This window comes from Amblyraja radiata, chromosome 43 (assembly GCF_010909765.2).
Source record: "Amblyraja radiata isolate CabotCenter1 chromosome 43, sAmbRad1.1.pri, whole genome shotgun sequence".
Classification (NCBI taxonomy): Eukaryota; Metazoa; Chordata; class Chondrichthyes; order Rajiformes; family Rajidae; genus Amblyraja; species Amblyraja radiata.
In genome coordinates, this window is record NC_045998.1 from 1,255,787 (window position 1) to 1,269,854 (window position 14,068).

Sequence of the window (14,068 nt, forward strand, 5' to 3'; positions counted from 1 at the left end):
TCGCTGGGCGGTGTGGTCCCGGGACGGGGTCATCGCTGGGGTCATCGCTGGGCGGTGCGGACCCGGGACGGGGTCATCGCTGGGGTCATCGCTGGGTGGTGCGGACCCGATCGGCTCAGTGGGACGGGCAGCGTCTGTGGGGACAGAGGATGGTGGATGTTCAGGGGCGTGACCTGCACTGGCCCCGCCCTGTGTGGGCGGGTCTTCCGTGACGGACAGCAGGGATGACCCATGGGGAGGAGGTGTCCATCCTGTGTGGGCGGGTCCTCCGTGATGGACAGCGGAGATGGCCAATGAGGAGGGAGTGTGAGCCCTGTGTGGGCGGGTCGGCGCTGAGTGACAGCGGGGTTGACCAATGGGGAGGAGGGGCGAGCCCTGGCCCCGCCCACCGTGGGCAGGCTCTCAGTGATTGACGGCGGGGATGACCAATGGGGAGGAGGTGTGAGCCCTAGTTCAGCCCCCTGGTGGGCGGGCTCTCTGTGATTGATAGACAGACAGAAGGACAGGCAGGCGGGCTCTGGGTGAGTGACAGCGGGATTGACCAATGGGAAGCCTCGGTGGGCGGGCTCTGGGTGAGTGACGGCGCGTATGACCAATGGGAAGAGTGTGAGCCCTGGCCCCGCCTCGGATGGGCGGGCTCTCTGTGAGTGACAGACAGACAGGCGGGCGGGCTCTGGGTGAGTGACAGCAGGGTTGGCCAATGGGAAGCCTAGGTGGGCGGGCTCTGGGTGAGTGACAGCGGGGTTGACCAATGGGGAGGGAGAGTGAGCCCCTGTGGGCGGGCTCTGGGTGAGTGACAGCGGGGTGACCAATGGGGAGCCCTGGCCCCGCCCTATGTGGGCGGGCTCTCTGTGAGTGACAGACGGACGGACGGACGGGAGGAGGAGGAGGAGGCGGGCAAGATGGAGTCGCGCTGCGAGTACCTCATGTACTTCCCGAGCGGCCCGGTGCCGGATTACCGGCGCTACCGGAACCTGCCCCGCCGCAGCCACCTGTACGCGGGCGAGACGGTGCCGCTGGTGCTGGTGGTTCGTTGCCGGGCGGCGCGGGCGGATGTAGAGGCCGAGGCCTTGGTGCCGGAGCGAAGCCTCGGCCTCGGGTGGCGCCGCCTCGCCGCCTCCCTGTCCGCGCTGGCCAGCGTGTGTCCCGGCGCCGCGCCGCTGCCTGAGGCCGGGACTGGGCCCGTGGACGGAGCCGACACCGACACCGACACCGAGCAGCGCGGCTTCAGGGACTGTCCGCCGCTCCTCACACACAGCGCCCGCCGCTGCCTGGACACTGGCTGTAGCACACAGGTCAGGCCGGACACCATCGCTCCATGCAGAGGGGGAAGGATGCATGGGTGTAATTGCAGTGTTGCAACCTTGCAAACGTCCAGTGCATCGCTCCATGCAGACGGGGAATGATGCACGGGTGTAATTGCAGTGTTGCAGCCTTGCAAACGTCCAGTGCATCGCTCCATGCAGAGAGGGAAGGATGCATGGGTGTAATTGCAGTGTTGCAACCTTGCAAACGTCCAGTGCATCGCTCCATGCAGAGGGGGAATGATGCATGGGTGTAATCGCAGTGTTGCAACCTTGCAAACGTCCAGTGCATCGCTCCATCCAGAGGGGGAATGATGCATGGGGTGTAAATGCAGTGTTGCAACCTTGCAAACGTCCAGTGCATCGCTCCATGCAGACGGGGAATTATGCATGGGTGTAAATGCAGTGTTGCAACCTTGCAAACGTCCAGTGCATCGCTCCATGCAGAGGGGGAATGATGCATGGGTGTAATTGCAGTGCTGCAACCTTACAAACGCCCAGTGCATCGCTCCATGCAGAGGGGGAATGATGCATGGGTGTGAATGCAGCCTTGCAGCTTTGCAAACGTCCAGTGCATCGCTCCATGCAGAGAGGGAATGATGCACGGGTGTAATTGCAGCGTTGCAACCTTGCAAACGTCCAGTGCATCGCTCCATGCAGAGGGGGAATGATGCATGGGTGTAATTGCAGTGTTGCAACCTTGCAAACGTCCAGTGCATCACTCCATGCAGAGGGGGAATGATGCATGGGTGTGATTGCAGCTTTGCAAACGTCCAGTGCATCGCTCCATGCAGAGGGGGAATGATACATGGGTGTGATTGCAGCTTTGCAAACGTCCAGTGCATCGCTCCATGCAGACGGGGAATGATGCATGGGTGTAAATGCAGCCTTGCAGCTTTGCAATCGTCCAGTGCATCGCTCCATGCAGACGGGGAATGATGCATGGGTGTAAATGCAGCCTTGCAGACGTCCAGTGCATCGCTCCATGCAGACCCGGAATGATGCAGGGTGTAAATGCAGTGTTGCAGCCTTGCAGATGTCCAGTGCATCACTCCATGCAGACCGGGAATGATGCATGGGTGTAAATGCAGTGTTGCAGCTTTGCAAACACCCAGTGCATCGCTCCATGCAGACCGGAAATGATGCACGGGTGTAAATGCCCCCCCCCCTTTGCAGCTGCCTGCAGTGGTCCAGTGCAGTGCATTGCCCCATGCAGAAGGGGGGCAGGCCCGGGGTACTGCTTGCAGAATAATCATAGGTCCTGCAGAAACATTTAAGAGACATTTAGTCAGGTACATGAAAGGAAAAGTGTAGGAAGGAACTGCAGATGCTGGTTTACACCGAAGGGAGACACAAAATGCTGGAGTAACTCAGCGGGACAGGCAGCGTCTCTGGAGAAGGAATGGGTGACGTTTCGAGGTCAAGACCCTTGTTCAGACTGAGTCAAGCACCCGACCTATATCTGTCTTGGGTTTAAACCAGCAACTGCAGTTCCTTCCGACACATGAAGGAAACGTAGATTGGATCATTGTTAGCTGAGGGGAAGTTGAGGCGTACAATCAGTAAAATTAATCAGGACAGTGAAACTAGTCGGAGATCTGGGTGGGGGTGAGGAGGAGGAGGGGGGGGGGGGAGAGAGAGAGAAAGCAAGGGTCGTATGAAGTTGGTGAAGTCAATGCTCTCACAGTTCTTCAGTCTGAAGAAGGGTCTCGACCCGAAACGTCACCCTTCCCTTCTGTCCAGAGATACTGCCTGACCCGCTGAGTTACTGCAGCATTTTGGGTCTAACTTCAATGTTCTCACTGCTGGGGTGTAAGGGGTGTGGGGTGTAAGCTTCCCAAGCGGAATACCCAGGTGCTGCCCAGATCTCAGCGATGACCTTCTGCTTACAGACGGCGGTGGAGGAGCCCATCATCTGCAATGACGAGGTGATTTTCCCGCTCTCTGTCGCTCTGGACAAGCTGCCGGTTGGGACCATCAAAGCCAAGGTGAGCTACAGACCATGGAGTGATCACACAGAGGGGATGTAGCTCAGTGGTAGAGTGCTTACTTTGTGGACGAGGTCCCAGGTTCAATCCCAAGCACCTCCACAGGTTGTACTACTGTCCAAAACAAATAAGGGCACTGAATTGGATGTATTTATGGGTGGCACGGTGGTGCAGCGGTAGAGTTGCTGCCTCACAGCGCCTGAGACACGGGTTCAATCCTGACTACGGGTGCAGTCTGTACGGATTTTGTATGTTCTCCCCGTGACCTGCGTGGGTTTATTTCCGAGATCTTCGGTTTCCTCCCACACTCCAAGGGCATACAGCTTTGTAAGTTAATTGGTTTGGTATATGTAAAAAAAATATGGTCCCTAGTGGGTGTAGGATAGTGTGAATGTACAGGGATCGCTGATCGGCACAAACCTGGTGGGCTGAAGGGCCTGTTTCTACGTTATATGTCTAAACTAAACTAAAAAGTGATAGGAGAAGAATTAGGCCATTCAGCCCCTCAAGTCTACCCCGCCATTCAATCATGGCTGATCTATCTCTCCCTCCTAACTCCATTCTCCTGCCTTCTCCCCATAACCCCTGACACCCGTACTAATCAAGAATCTATCTATCTCTGCCTCAAAAATATCCACTGACTTGTGACCTCCACAGACTGTGGAGGTCACAGATTCACAGAGGTCACAGATTTCACAGATTCACCACCCTCTGACTAAAGAAATTCCTCCTCATCTCCTTCCTAAAGGAACGTCCTTTAATTCTGATATAGATATAGAACAAATGAATGAATGAATGATATGCAAAACAATAACACGATTTTCCCTAAGCCAATTAACCAACAAACCCGCAAGTGTTTGGGACGTGGGAGGAAACCGGAGCACCCGGGGTCACGGGGAGAACGTACAAACTCTGCACAGACAGCACTGATGCCAACCAGCGTTCACCCCATACACAGGCACTATCCTACACAACAGTGACAATTTACAGAAGCCATTTAGCCTAGCACCCGGAGAAAATCCACGCAGGTGAGAACGTGCAAACTCCGTACAGACAGCGCCTGTAGTCAGGATGGAAGCTGGGTCTGTGGTGCTATGAGGCAGCAGCTCTTACCCGCTGCCTCCAGCATTGTGTGTTTGCTCTCAGTGGGAGCATGGTGCCTCTCGAGGGTGTGGTGCTGTGAGGCCCGGTGCTCAGTGCCTCCAGCACTGTGTGTTTCCTCTCAGTGGGAGCCTGATGCCTCTCGTGGATGTGGTGTGAGGTGTGTGGTGGTGCTGTGAGGCTCGGTGCTCAGTGCCTCCAGCACTGTGTGTTTGCTCTCAGTGGGAGCATGGTGCCTCTCGAGGGTGTGGTGTGAGGTGTGTGGTGGTGCTGTGAGGCTCGGTGCTCAGTACCTCCGGCACTGTGTGTTTGCTCTCAGTGGGAGCATGGTGCCTCTTGTGGGTGTGGTGCTGTGAGGCCCGGTGCTCAGTGCCTCCAGCACTGTGTGTTTTGCTCTCAGTGGGAGCCTGATGCCTTTTGTGGATGTGGTGTGAGGTGTGAGGTGTGTGGTGCGAGGTGTGGTGCTGTAAGGCTCGGTGCTCAGTGCCTCCAGCACTGTGTGTTTGCTCTCAGTGGGAGCATGGTGCCTCTCGTGGATGTGGTGTGAGGTGTGTGGTGCTTTGCAGATCATCGTGACGGTGTGGAAGAAAGATCAGGAGAAGGCGGAAGTCCGGGAGCGAGGCTACCTCACCATCCTACAGAACCAGAACCCCTCACAAATCTTCAAGGAGGATCAAAGCACTTTCAAAGCTCAAGGTACAACGTTGCTTTAAGTTTATTATTGTCACCTGTATTGGGGTATACAAACAGGTAGGTGCAGCGGGTAGAGCTGCTGCCTCACAGCGCCAGAGACCCAGGTTAGATCCTGACTGCGGGTGCTGTCTGTACAGAGTTTGCACGTTCTCCCCGTGACCTGCGTGGGTTTTCCCCGAGATCTTCGGCTTCCTCCCACACTTCAAAGGTGTACAGGTTTGTAGGTTAATTGGCTTGGTGTATATGTGAATTGTCCCAATGGTAGTGTTAGTGTGCGGGCATCGCTAGTCGGAGTGGACTTGATGGGCTGAATGACCTGTTTCCGTGCTGTATCTAAACCGAGGGGCCAAGGTGGTGCTGGTACATGGTCCTGTGGACATGTGGTGAGCTTGCCTTCAATGGCCAGGGGAAGATAGACACAGAATGCTGGAGTAACTCAGCGGGACAGGAAGCATCCCTGGAGAGAAGGAATGGGTGACGTTTCGGGTCGATACCATTCTTCAGACTCTGGTCGGCATGGGTGAGGTGGGCTGAAGGGATAGAAACATAAAATAAAATAGGTGTAGGAGTAGGCCGTTCGTCCCTTTGAGCCAGCACCACCATTCAATATGATCATGGCTGATCATCTACGATCAGTACGCCGTTCCTGCCTTCTCCCCATATCCCTTGATTCCGTTAGCCGTAAGAGCTAAATCCAACTCTCTTAAAAACATCCAGTGAATCGGCCTCCACTGCCGTCTGTGGCAGAGAATTCCACAGATTCACAACTCTCTGGGTAAAAAAGTGTTTCCTCATCTCAGTCCTAAATGGACGACACCTTATTCTTAAACTGTGTGACCCCTGGTTCAGGACTCTCCCAACATCAGGAACTTGTTTCCTGCATCTAGCCTGTCCTATCCCTTAATAATTGTATATGTTTTGTATGAGATTGCCTCTCATCCTTCTAAATTCCAGTGTATACAAGCCCAGTTGACCCATCCTTTGGATATGGGCTAGTGCAGGCATATGGGAGTAGCTGGGTTTGTCAGCTTGGTGAGCATTGGTGAGGTGGGCGGAATGGGCCAGTTTTGGTGCACGACACCCCCTGACTCTGCCTCTTTGCCCCTCTGTACAGTGAGCACATTACTGACCGTGCTACCGCCTCCTACTGTCCAGTGTCGGCAGCTCAACGTGTCGGGGAAGCAGCTCACCGTCATTAAAGGTGAGGAGTCTGTCACGCGATGTCTGACAATTAATGCTCTCCTGACGTCACCGTCGGGGAACACATCCGTGCAGGAGGAGGCCATTCAGCCCTTCCAGCCGGCACCCCCATTCAATATGATCACGGCTGATCAGCCACAATCAGTTCCCCGTTCCTGCTTTCTCCCCATATCCCTTCATTCCGTTAGCCCTAAGAGCTAAATCTAACTCTCTCTTGAAAACATCCAGTGAATCGACCTCCACTGCCTTTTGTGGCAGAGAATTCCACACATTCACAACTCTCTGGGTGAAAAGGTTTTTCCCCATCTCAGTCCTAAATGGCCGAACCCTTATTCTTAAACTGTGTGTGACCCCTGGTTCTGGACTCCCCCAACATGGGGAATCTTTCTATAAGATCCCTTCTCGCCCTTCCAAACTCCAGTGAATACCTTGCTAGCGAGCCTTGGCACGGTATGCGAATAGTGGCCCATGAAGGGCGCTTACAAAGCCCTCACTTTGGACAGGACCCCTCGCCCCCCCCCCCCCCACCATCCTGTCTCACCGCCCCTCACCCTAATGCTCGGCATTTCATCCGCACTCTAGGTTGCCCACAAACCTCCCCCCCCCCCATCATGTCTCAGCATCTCACTGCCTTCCCTCGACTTCCTCCTCATCTCTCTCCCTTTTTCCCCTGTTCTCTTTCTCTCTCGCTCTCTCTCTCTCTCTCTCTCTCTCTTCCCCCCCTGCTCTCCCCCCCAGTGTTGAACACATCATCCCAGGAGGAGATCTCCGTACTGGACGTGCGCATCTTGCCAAACTTCAACGCCAGTTACCTGCCCATGATGCCTGACGGCTCCATGCTACTGGTGGACAACGTGTGGTGAGATGCCACACCTGGTGGGGGGGGGGGGGGGGGGGGGGAAGGGGCAAGGTGGGTGGAGGTGGGGGGGGGAGAGAAGGGGCAAGGTGGGTGGGGGTGGGAGAAGGGGCAAGGTGGGTGGAGATGGGTGTAGGGCATTGGGTGGGGGTGGGCAAGGGGTTTTGAAGGTGTGTGAGTTGGAAGGGGTGGGGGTTGGGAGTGAGTGGGCGGCGGGGTGTGAGGGTGGGGGTCTCTCTGACGTTTGTTTACCCCCACGCCCGAAGCCACCAGTGTGGTGGGGGTTGGGAGTGAGTGGGGTGGGGTTGGCGTGTGACGGAGGGTGTTGGGGTCAGAGTGGGGAGGGGGGGGTGGGGCGGGAGGTGGGGGTTGGGGGTGAGTGGGGAGGGGTGTGAGGGTGGGGGTCTCTCTGACATCTGTTCTCCCCCCTGCCTACAGTCACCAGTCGGGGGAGGTGACGGTGGCATCGTTCCACCGGGTGGGGGCCGGTAGCCGCGGTGAGCTGCCCGTGGGGCTCCGGGCCCTGGAGGAGCAGGCCTTTCTCTTCCAGCTTCAGCTCAACCAGCGACCCCCGCAGCACAGCAAGGAGGTAGGGGCAGCACCGTGGGGGGGGGTGGCAGGGGTCCCAGTCTCCGGGGAGGGGCCCCAGGGGAGGGAGGGAGGGCCGAGAGAGATCAGACACGATGGGCCGAATGGTGGTTCAATAGCTTGTTGTCGTGCACCCTCATTCTATGCAGAGGTCGGTACCGTTCAGTTTAGAGATACAGTGCGGAAACAGGCCCTTCGGCCCATCGGGTCCGTGCCGACCAGCGATCCCCGCACACGAACACTATCCTACACACACTAGACACAATTTACAATCTTTATTGAAGCCAATTAACCTACAAACCCGCACGTCTTTGGAGTGTGGGAGAAAACCGGAGCGCCCGGAGAAAACCCACGCAGGTCATGGGGAGAACGTGCAAACTCCTTACAGACAGCACCCGTAGTCAGGATGGAACTCGGGTCTCTGGCGCTGTGAGGCAGCAGCTCTACCCGCTGCGGTTTAGATTGAGTCATTCTCCCCGTGACTGTGTGTGGGGATTGGTCAGGACACACACTAACTGTCTGTGGCTCTGTGTGTGCGTCTGTGTGTGTCTCTGTCCCTGTGTGTGTGTGTGTGTGTGTGTGTGTGTGTATGTGTCTGTGTCTGTGTGTGTGTGTGTCTGTTCTCACCCTCAGGGTCTGGAGGTTCCTCTGACGGCCATTGTCCACTGGTCCCCACACAACCCGCAACAGGTGAACAGGATCTACACCCACTACAGGTGGGTGACAACGCACTACACCCCCTCCTCTCCCCACCCCCCTCCTCTCCCCACACCCCCCCTCTCCCCCCCCCCCCCCCCCTCCTCTTCCCACCGCCCCCTCCTCTCCCCACTGCCCCCCTCCTCTCCCCACCCCCCCCTCCTCTCCCCACCCCCCCCTCCTCTCCCCACCCCCCCCCTCCTCTCCCACCCCCCCTCCTCTCCCCACCCCCCCTCCTCTCCCCACCCCGTCAGTGTAAACACAGGCCCTTCAGCCCATCACACCCGTCCCACCCTCCGACTGAGCATCAGCTCACTCCTTGCCCCAGCACCCCCCTCTCCCCCCGCCTCAATCCCTCCTTCCCAGTCTCTACCTCCACCCCCTCCCTCCCCCCCCTTCCCCTCCCCCTCTCTCCCCGCCCCCCAATATCTTGGTCTTGACCCGTCCGTCCATTCCGCTGCCCAGACGCTGACTGACCCGCTGAATCCCTTTGAGCTTCCTGCTCGAGACTCTAGCGAGTGCGGTGTCTAGAATCTCCGCTGATCTCTCCCCCCCCCCCAGATTGCCGAGTATCCAGCTGTTGCGGCCGCGGTTGGTGATGACAGCATCGTGCGAGTCGCCGGTGTCGGTCTACAAACGCTTCACCGTCAAGTACACTCTGCTCAACGACCTGCAGGACTTCCTGGCCGTCAGGCTGGTCTGGACCCCTGAGAGCACACAGGCAGGTACAGGCTGGGGGGGGCACACAGGCAGGTACAGGCTGGGGGGGGGGGCACACAGGCAGGTACAGGCTGGGGGGGGGGGGCACACAGGCAGGTACAGGCTGGGGGGGGGGGCACACAGGCAGGTACAGGCTGGGGGGGGGGCACAGGGGCCGGGGCCTGGTGGGGAGGGGGGGCACAGGGGGGAGGGGGCCTGGTGTGGTCCCCAGGGTGGGGTCTCTGCATGCAGGCAGGGATGCGGATAGTTTACAAGGATGAGGGGGAAACTCATTGAAATGTACAGAATGGTGATAGGCCTGGATAGAGTGGATGTGGAGAGGATGTTTCCACTAGTGGGAGAGTCTAGGACTAGAATTAAAGGACGTTCTTTTAGAAAGGAGATGAGGAATTTCTTCAGCCAGAGGGTGGTGAATCTGTGGGATTCGTTGCCACAGACGGCTGTGGAGGCCACAAGTCAGTGGATATATTTAAGGCAGAGATAGATAGATTCTTGATTAGTGCGGGTGTCAGGGGTTACGGGGAGAAGGCAGGAGAATGGGGTTAGGAGGGAGAGATAGATCAGCCGTGACTGAATGGCGATGGGCTGAATGGCCTAATTCTGCTCCTATCATGTGAACTTGGGGCTGGGGGGGGGGGGGGTGGACACAGGGGGGGTGGGGGACAGGAGGTCGCGGGGTGGGAACGGGCTGCAGGTTTCTACAACACACGGGCAGGTGGGACTGGCATAGATGGGGCATCTTGGCCAACATGGCAGGGAGGGGCCCGAATGGCCTGTGTTAGTGTCTGTGTGATGATGTCGACTGTATATCTGTGTGTTCTCAGCATCTGTGACTGTGATGATGCTTCTTCCCCCCCCCCCCCCCCCTCTCTCTCACCCCCCCCCCCCCCCACACAGGGCAGCACCAGGGGGAGGGGCAGCAGGGGGTAGAGACCGCCCTGGGGTCAGTGATCTGCCACACCCCCCTCAACCACCTGGGTCAGTGTCGCAAGGGGACGGCCCTCACCTACAGCGTGGCCTTCCAGGGGCTGCGGGCCGGTCTGTTCGAGGTAACCACTCTGCTTTCTCCCCCCCCCACGCTCGCCCCCACCTGCTCCCCTCCACCATCCCCCTCCCGCTCCTCACCCCCCCCCCCCTCCCTCTCCCCATCCCTGCCCAGAGCAACCACCTATGATTCAACCCCACTCTCCCCACCCCCTCACCGAGTCCGTGCCGACCAGCGATCCCTGCACACTAACACTATCCTACACACACACTAGGGACAAAATGTTTTACAGAAGCCATTTAACCTACAAACCCGCACGTCTTTGGAGTGTGGGAGGAAACCGGATCACCCGGAGAAAACCCACGCAGGTCACGGGGAGAACGTGTAAACTCCACACAGACAGCACCCGTGGTCAGGATGGAACCTGGGTCTGTGGCGCTGTGAGGCAGCAGCTCTACCCGCTGTGGGGGGGCCTGCAACTCGTTGCCGGGGGGAGATACGACAGTGGCGTTTGGGAGGGTCGGTACATGGACAGGCAGGGAATGGGGGATGTGGATCAACAGACAATAGGTGCAGGAGTAGAGGCCATTTGGCCCTTCGAGCCAGCACCGCCATTCAATGTGATCATGGCTGATCATCCCCAATCAGTTCCCCGTTCCTGCCTCCCCCCCCATATCCCCCGACTCCGCTATTTTAAAGAGCCCTATCTAGCTCTCTCTTGAAAGCATCCAGAGAACCAGCCTCCACCGCCCTCTGAGGCAGAGAATTCCACAGACTCACCACTCTCTGTGAGAAAAAATGTTTCCTCGTCTCCGTTCTAAATGGCTTACCCCCTTATTCTTAAACTGTGTGTGTGTGGCCCCTGGTTCTGGACTCCCCCAACATCGGGAACATGTTTCCTGCCTCTAGTGTGTCCAAACCCTTAATAATCTTATATGTTTCAATAAGATCCACTCTCATCCTTCTAAACTCCAGTCGCTCCATTCTATCAACATAGTCAGCACGGACATTGTGGGCCGAAGGGCCTGGTCCTGTGCTGTTCCATGTTCATGAAAACATCACTTAATTACCCAACAGGAAGAATAACATGCAGGGTGGGTCGGCACGGACTTAATGGGCCGAAGGGCCTGAATCTGCTCTGAATTGTTCTGTGATGTCAGATTGTTTAACCTGCTCTATTTCTCTCCCCCCCCCCCCCCCCCCCTCTCTTTCTCTCTCCCCCCCCCCCCCCCCCAGCTGAGCCAGCACATGAAGCTGAAGCTGCAGTTCACGGCCAGGGTGGGGGGGGGAGGGGGGGAGGTACGGCCGGTGTCGAGGAAGAGCAGCCCAGGCAGCCCGGCCGTACGGGAGCTGATGGAGCGACAACAGGGGGGGGGTCTGGGACGTTCCCAGTCCTTCTCCCACCAGCAGCCGTCCAGAGCAGCCCACCTCATGAGGTGAGACCCCCTCCCCCCCCCCGACCTCTCCCCGCCTGCCCTCCCCCCTTCCCCCAAACCCCCCCCGACCTCTCCCCGCCTGCCCAACCCCCCTTCCCCCAACCCCCCCCGCCCAAACCCCTCCCTGCCCAACCCCCCCCCCCTCCCCAACCCCCCCCCCCCCCCCAGTCCCCCTGTCTCCCCCTGACCCTGTGCCTCTCTCTGTGCCCCCCAGGACGGGCAGTGTGATGGAGCGTCGAGCTGTCACCCCTCCCGTCAGTTCACCACTGGGCCGCCCCCTGTATTTACCGGCGGAGAGATCGGCGCTGTCCGTGGACAAGATCGCCAAACGCGAATGTAAGGTGTTGGTGCTGGAGCCGGGGTTCTAGGGCCCCTCCCCCTCCCCCCCACGCTGGGGCCAATTCCCCCTTCCCACGGGACCCCTGGGGGTCCATCGCTTCCCTCCTGTAGGGACCCCTCCCCTCATAATGACCCGGCACCTGGGGGGGAGAGGGGGAGACATCACGGGGGATGGGGTCACTCTGAGCCTTGGCTCCCCGCTGTCTGCAAGGGCCCCAGGCTGTCTGGTCACTCTGAGCCTTGGCTCCCCGCTGTCTGCAAGGGCCCCAGGCTGTCTGGTCACTCTGAGCCTTGGCTCCCCGCTGTCTGTACGGAGTTTGCACGTTCTCTCCCCGTGACCTGCGTGGGTTTTCTCCGGGTGCTCCAGTCTCCTCCCACACTCCAAAGACGTGCAGGTTTGTAGGTTAATTGGCTTCAGTCCCCAATGTGTGTAGGATAGTGTCAGTGTGCGGGGATCGCTGGCCGGCATGGACTCGGTGGGCCGAAGGGCCTGAATCTCTAAACTAAACTAAACCCATCCAGTATTAACAATGCATCCAGGGCTGGAGATAAGATGCCTTATGTTGCAACTAAAGTGCAGTATTCACATCTGGAGAAGGGTCTCGACCCAAAACATCACTTGTTCATTCCCTCCAGATGCTGCCTGACCCGCTGAGTTACTCCAGCACTCTGTGTCTGTCTGTCTTTGGCCTGTTTCTGTGCTGGATCTCCAAACCAAATCTGTGTTTTTTTTAAACCTGCCCCACACATCTCCTTTAAAGTTCGCCCCTCTCACCGTAAAGCTTTCACTTCGCTGCTCATTGGGGTATCGCACAAGGCACAAGGTTTCTCCATCCCAGGATGGAGGAGGAACAGATTCAATTTCCCAAAGAACTCCCTCTCCCTCTCTGAACGGTCTGGAGTGTTGGGTGGGAGAGGCAGCCTCATACAAGGGTGGGCTGGGGAAGTCAGACCACCACCCCATCTAGAACTGCTTCACAGACGGCATACGTTTAAAGTGAGGGGGGGGGGGGGAGGGTTGAAAGATTCAACAGGATTCAACAGGAACCTGAGTGGCAACTTTGTGGGTGTACGGAACGAGCTGCCAGAGGAGGTAGTTGAGGCTGTGGCCATCGCAACATTTAATACACTTTGGACAGGTCAGGTGTGGGTGGATGTGGGCCAAACGCGGGCAGGTAGGATTAGAGTAGATGGGACGTGTGGGCAAGTTGGGCCGAATGGCCTGCACGGGTCGATTGGGCTTGTATTCACTGGAATTCAGAATGATGAGAGGGGATCTTATAGAAACATAACATTCTTATGGGATTGGCACACGCTAGGTGTAGGAAATGTTCCCGATGTTGGGGGAAAGAGTCCAGAACCAGGGGCCACAGTTTAAAAATAGGGGGTCGGCCATTTAGGACTGAGATGAGGAAACACTTTTTCACCCAGAGAGTTGTGAATCTGTGGAATTCTCTGCCACAGAAGGCAGTGGAGGCCGATTCAATGGATGTTTTCAAGAGAGAGTTAGATTTAGCTCTTGGGGCTAACGGAATCAAGGGATATGGGGAGAAAGCAGGAACGGGGAACTGATTGTGGATGATCAGCCGTGATCATATTGAATGGGGGTGCTGGCTGGAAGGGCCGAATGGCCTCTACTCCTGCATCTATTTTCAATGTTTCTATATATAGACTGCGACCGTTTTGCTGAACATTTGCACTCAGTCGGTCAGGACCTGCTGGATCTTCCGCATGCCAAACACTTTAACTCCCTTTCCCATTCCCACACTGACCTGTCTCATAGGCCTCCTCCAGAGTAAGGCCACACACAAACTGGACAATCAGCAGCTTGGGCAGCTTACACCCCACGAGACCATAAGCGATAGGTGCAGAAATAGGCCATTCGGCCCAGCGGTATGGACAGTGAATTCTAGTTTTAGGTGCGTAACCTGTAAAGAACCTCCCCTTCCACCCATGTGCACACATGTCCTCCTCTCTGTCCGTGAGCAGACTCCAGAGGGATTGTCGGGTAAAGCAGGTCTCGACCCCTCACAGCCCAGTCCAGGTGACAACGGGCGCCACATTGTACAGGGAGAAGGCAGGAAAATGGGATCAGCCATGATAGAATGGTGGAGTAGACGGGATGGGCCGAATGGCCTGATTCTGCCCCTAGACCCAGCAGG

At 57.4% G+C, this 14,068-nt stretch overlaps 2 protein-coding genes across 2 annotated transcripts in view; one reads left to right on the forward strand and one right to left on the reverse strand.

The window, feature by feature from the left end:
• LOC116968066 (galactose-3-O-sulfotransferase 2-like) overlaps positions 1-14,068 on the reverse strand; it is a 130,500-nt gene that overhangs the window by 66,162 nt on the left and 50,270 nt on the right. The gene's annotated exons all lie outside the window — the stretch shown is intronic.
• On the forward strand, positions 887-12,057 carry trappc14 (trafficking protein particle complex subunit 14). The gene is made up of 11 exons (XM_033014691.1): positions 887-1,295; positions 3,197-3,292; positions 4,960-5,089; positions 6,201-6,287; positions 7,025-7,145; positions 7,581-7,731; positions 8,364-8,446; positions 8,988-9,151; positions 10,044-10,195; positions 11,368-11,567; positions 11,782-12,057. The coding sequence occupies exons 1-11, from the start codon at positions 903-905 to the stop codon at positions 11,933-11,935; spliced, it is 1,731 nt and encodes a 576-aa protein (XP_032870582.1). The 5' UTR covers positions 887-902; the 3' UTR covers positions 11,936-12,057.

Coding starts and splice junctions, on each gene's coding strand:
- trappc14 (XM_033014691.1), top strand. CDS start 903: ATGGAGTCGCGCTGCGAGTACCTCATGTACTTCCCGAGCGGCCCGGTG. Junction 3,293..4,959: donor TTGGGACCATCAAAGCCAAG/GTGAGCTACAGA, acceptor GGTGCTTTGCAG/ATCATCGTGACGGTGTGGAA. Junction 6,288..7,024: donor GCAGCTCACCGTCATTAAAG/GTGAGGAGTCTG, acceptor TCTCCCCCCCAG/TGTTGAACACATCATCCCAG.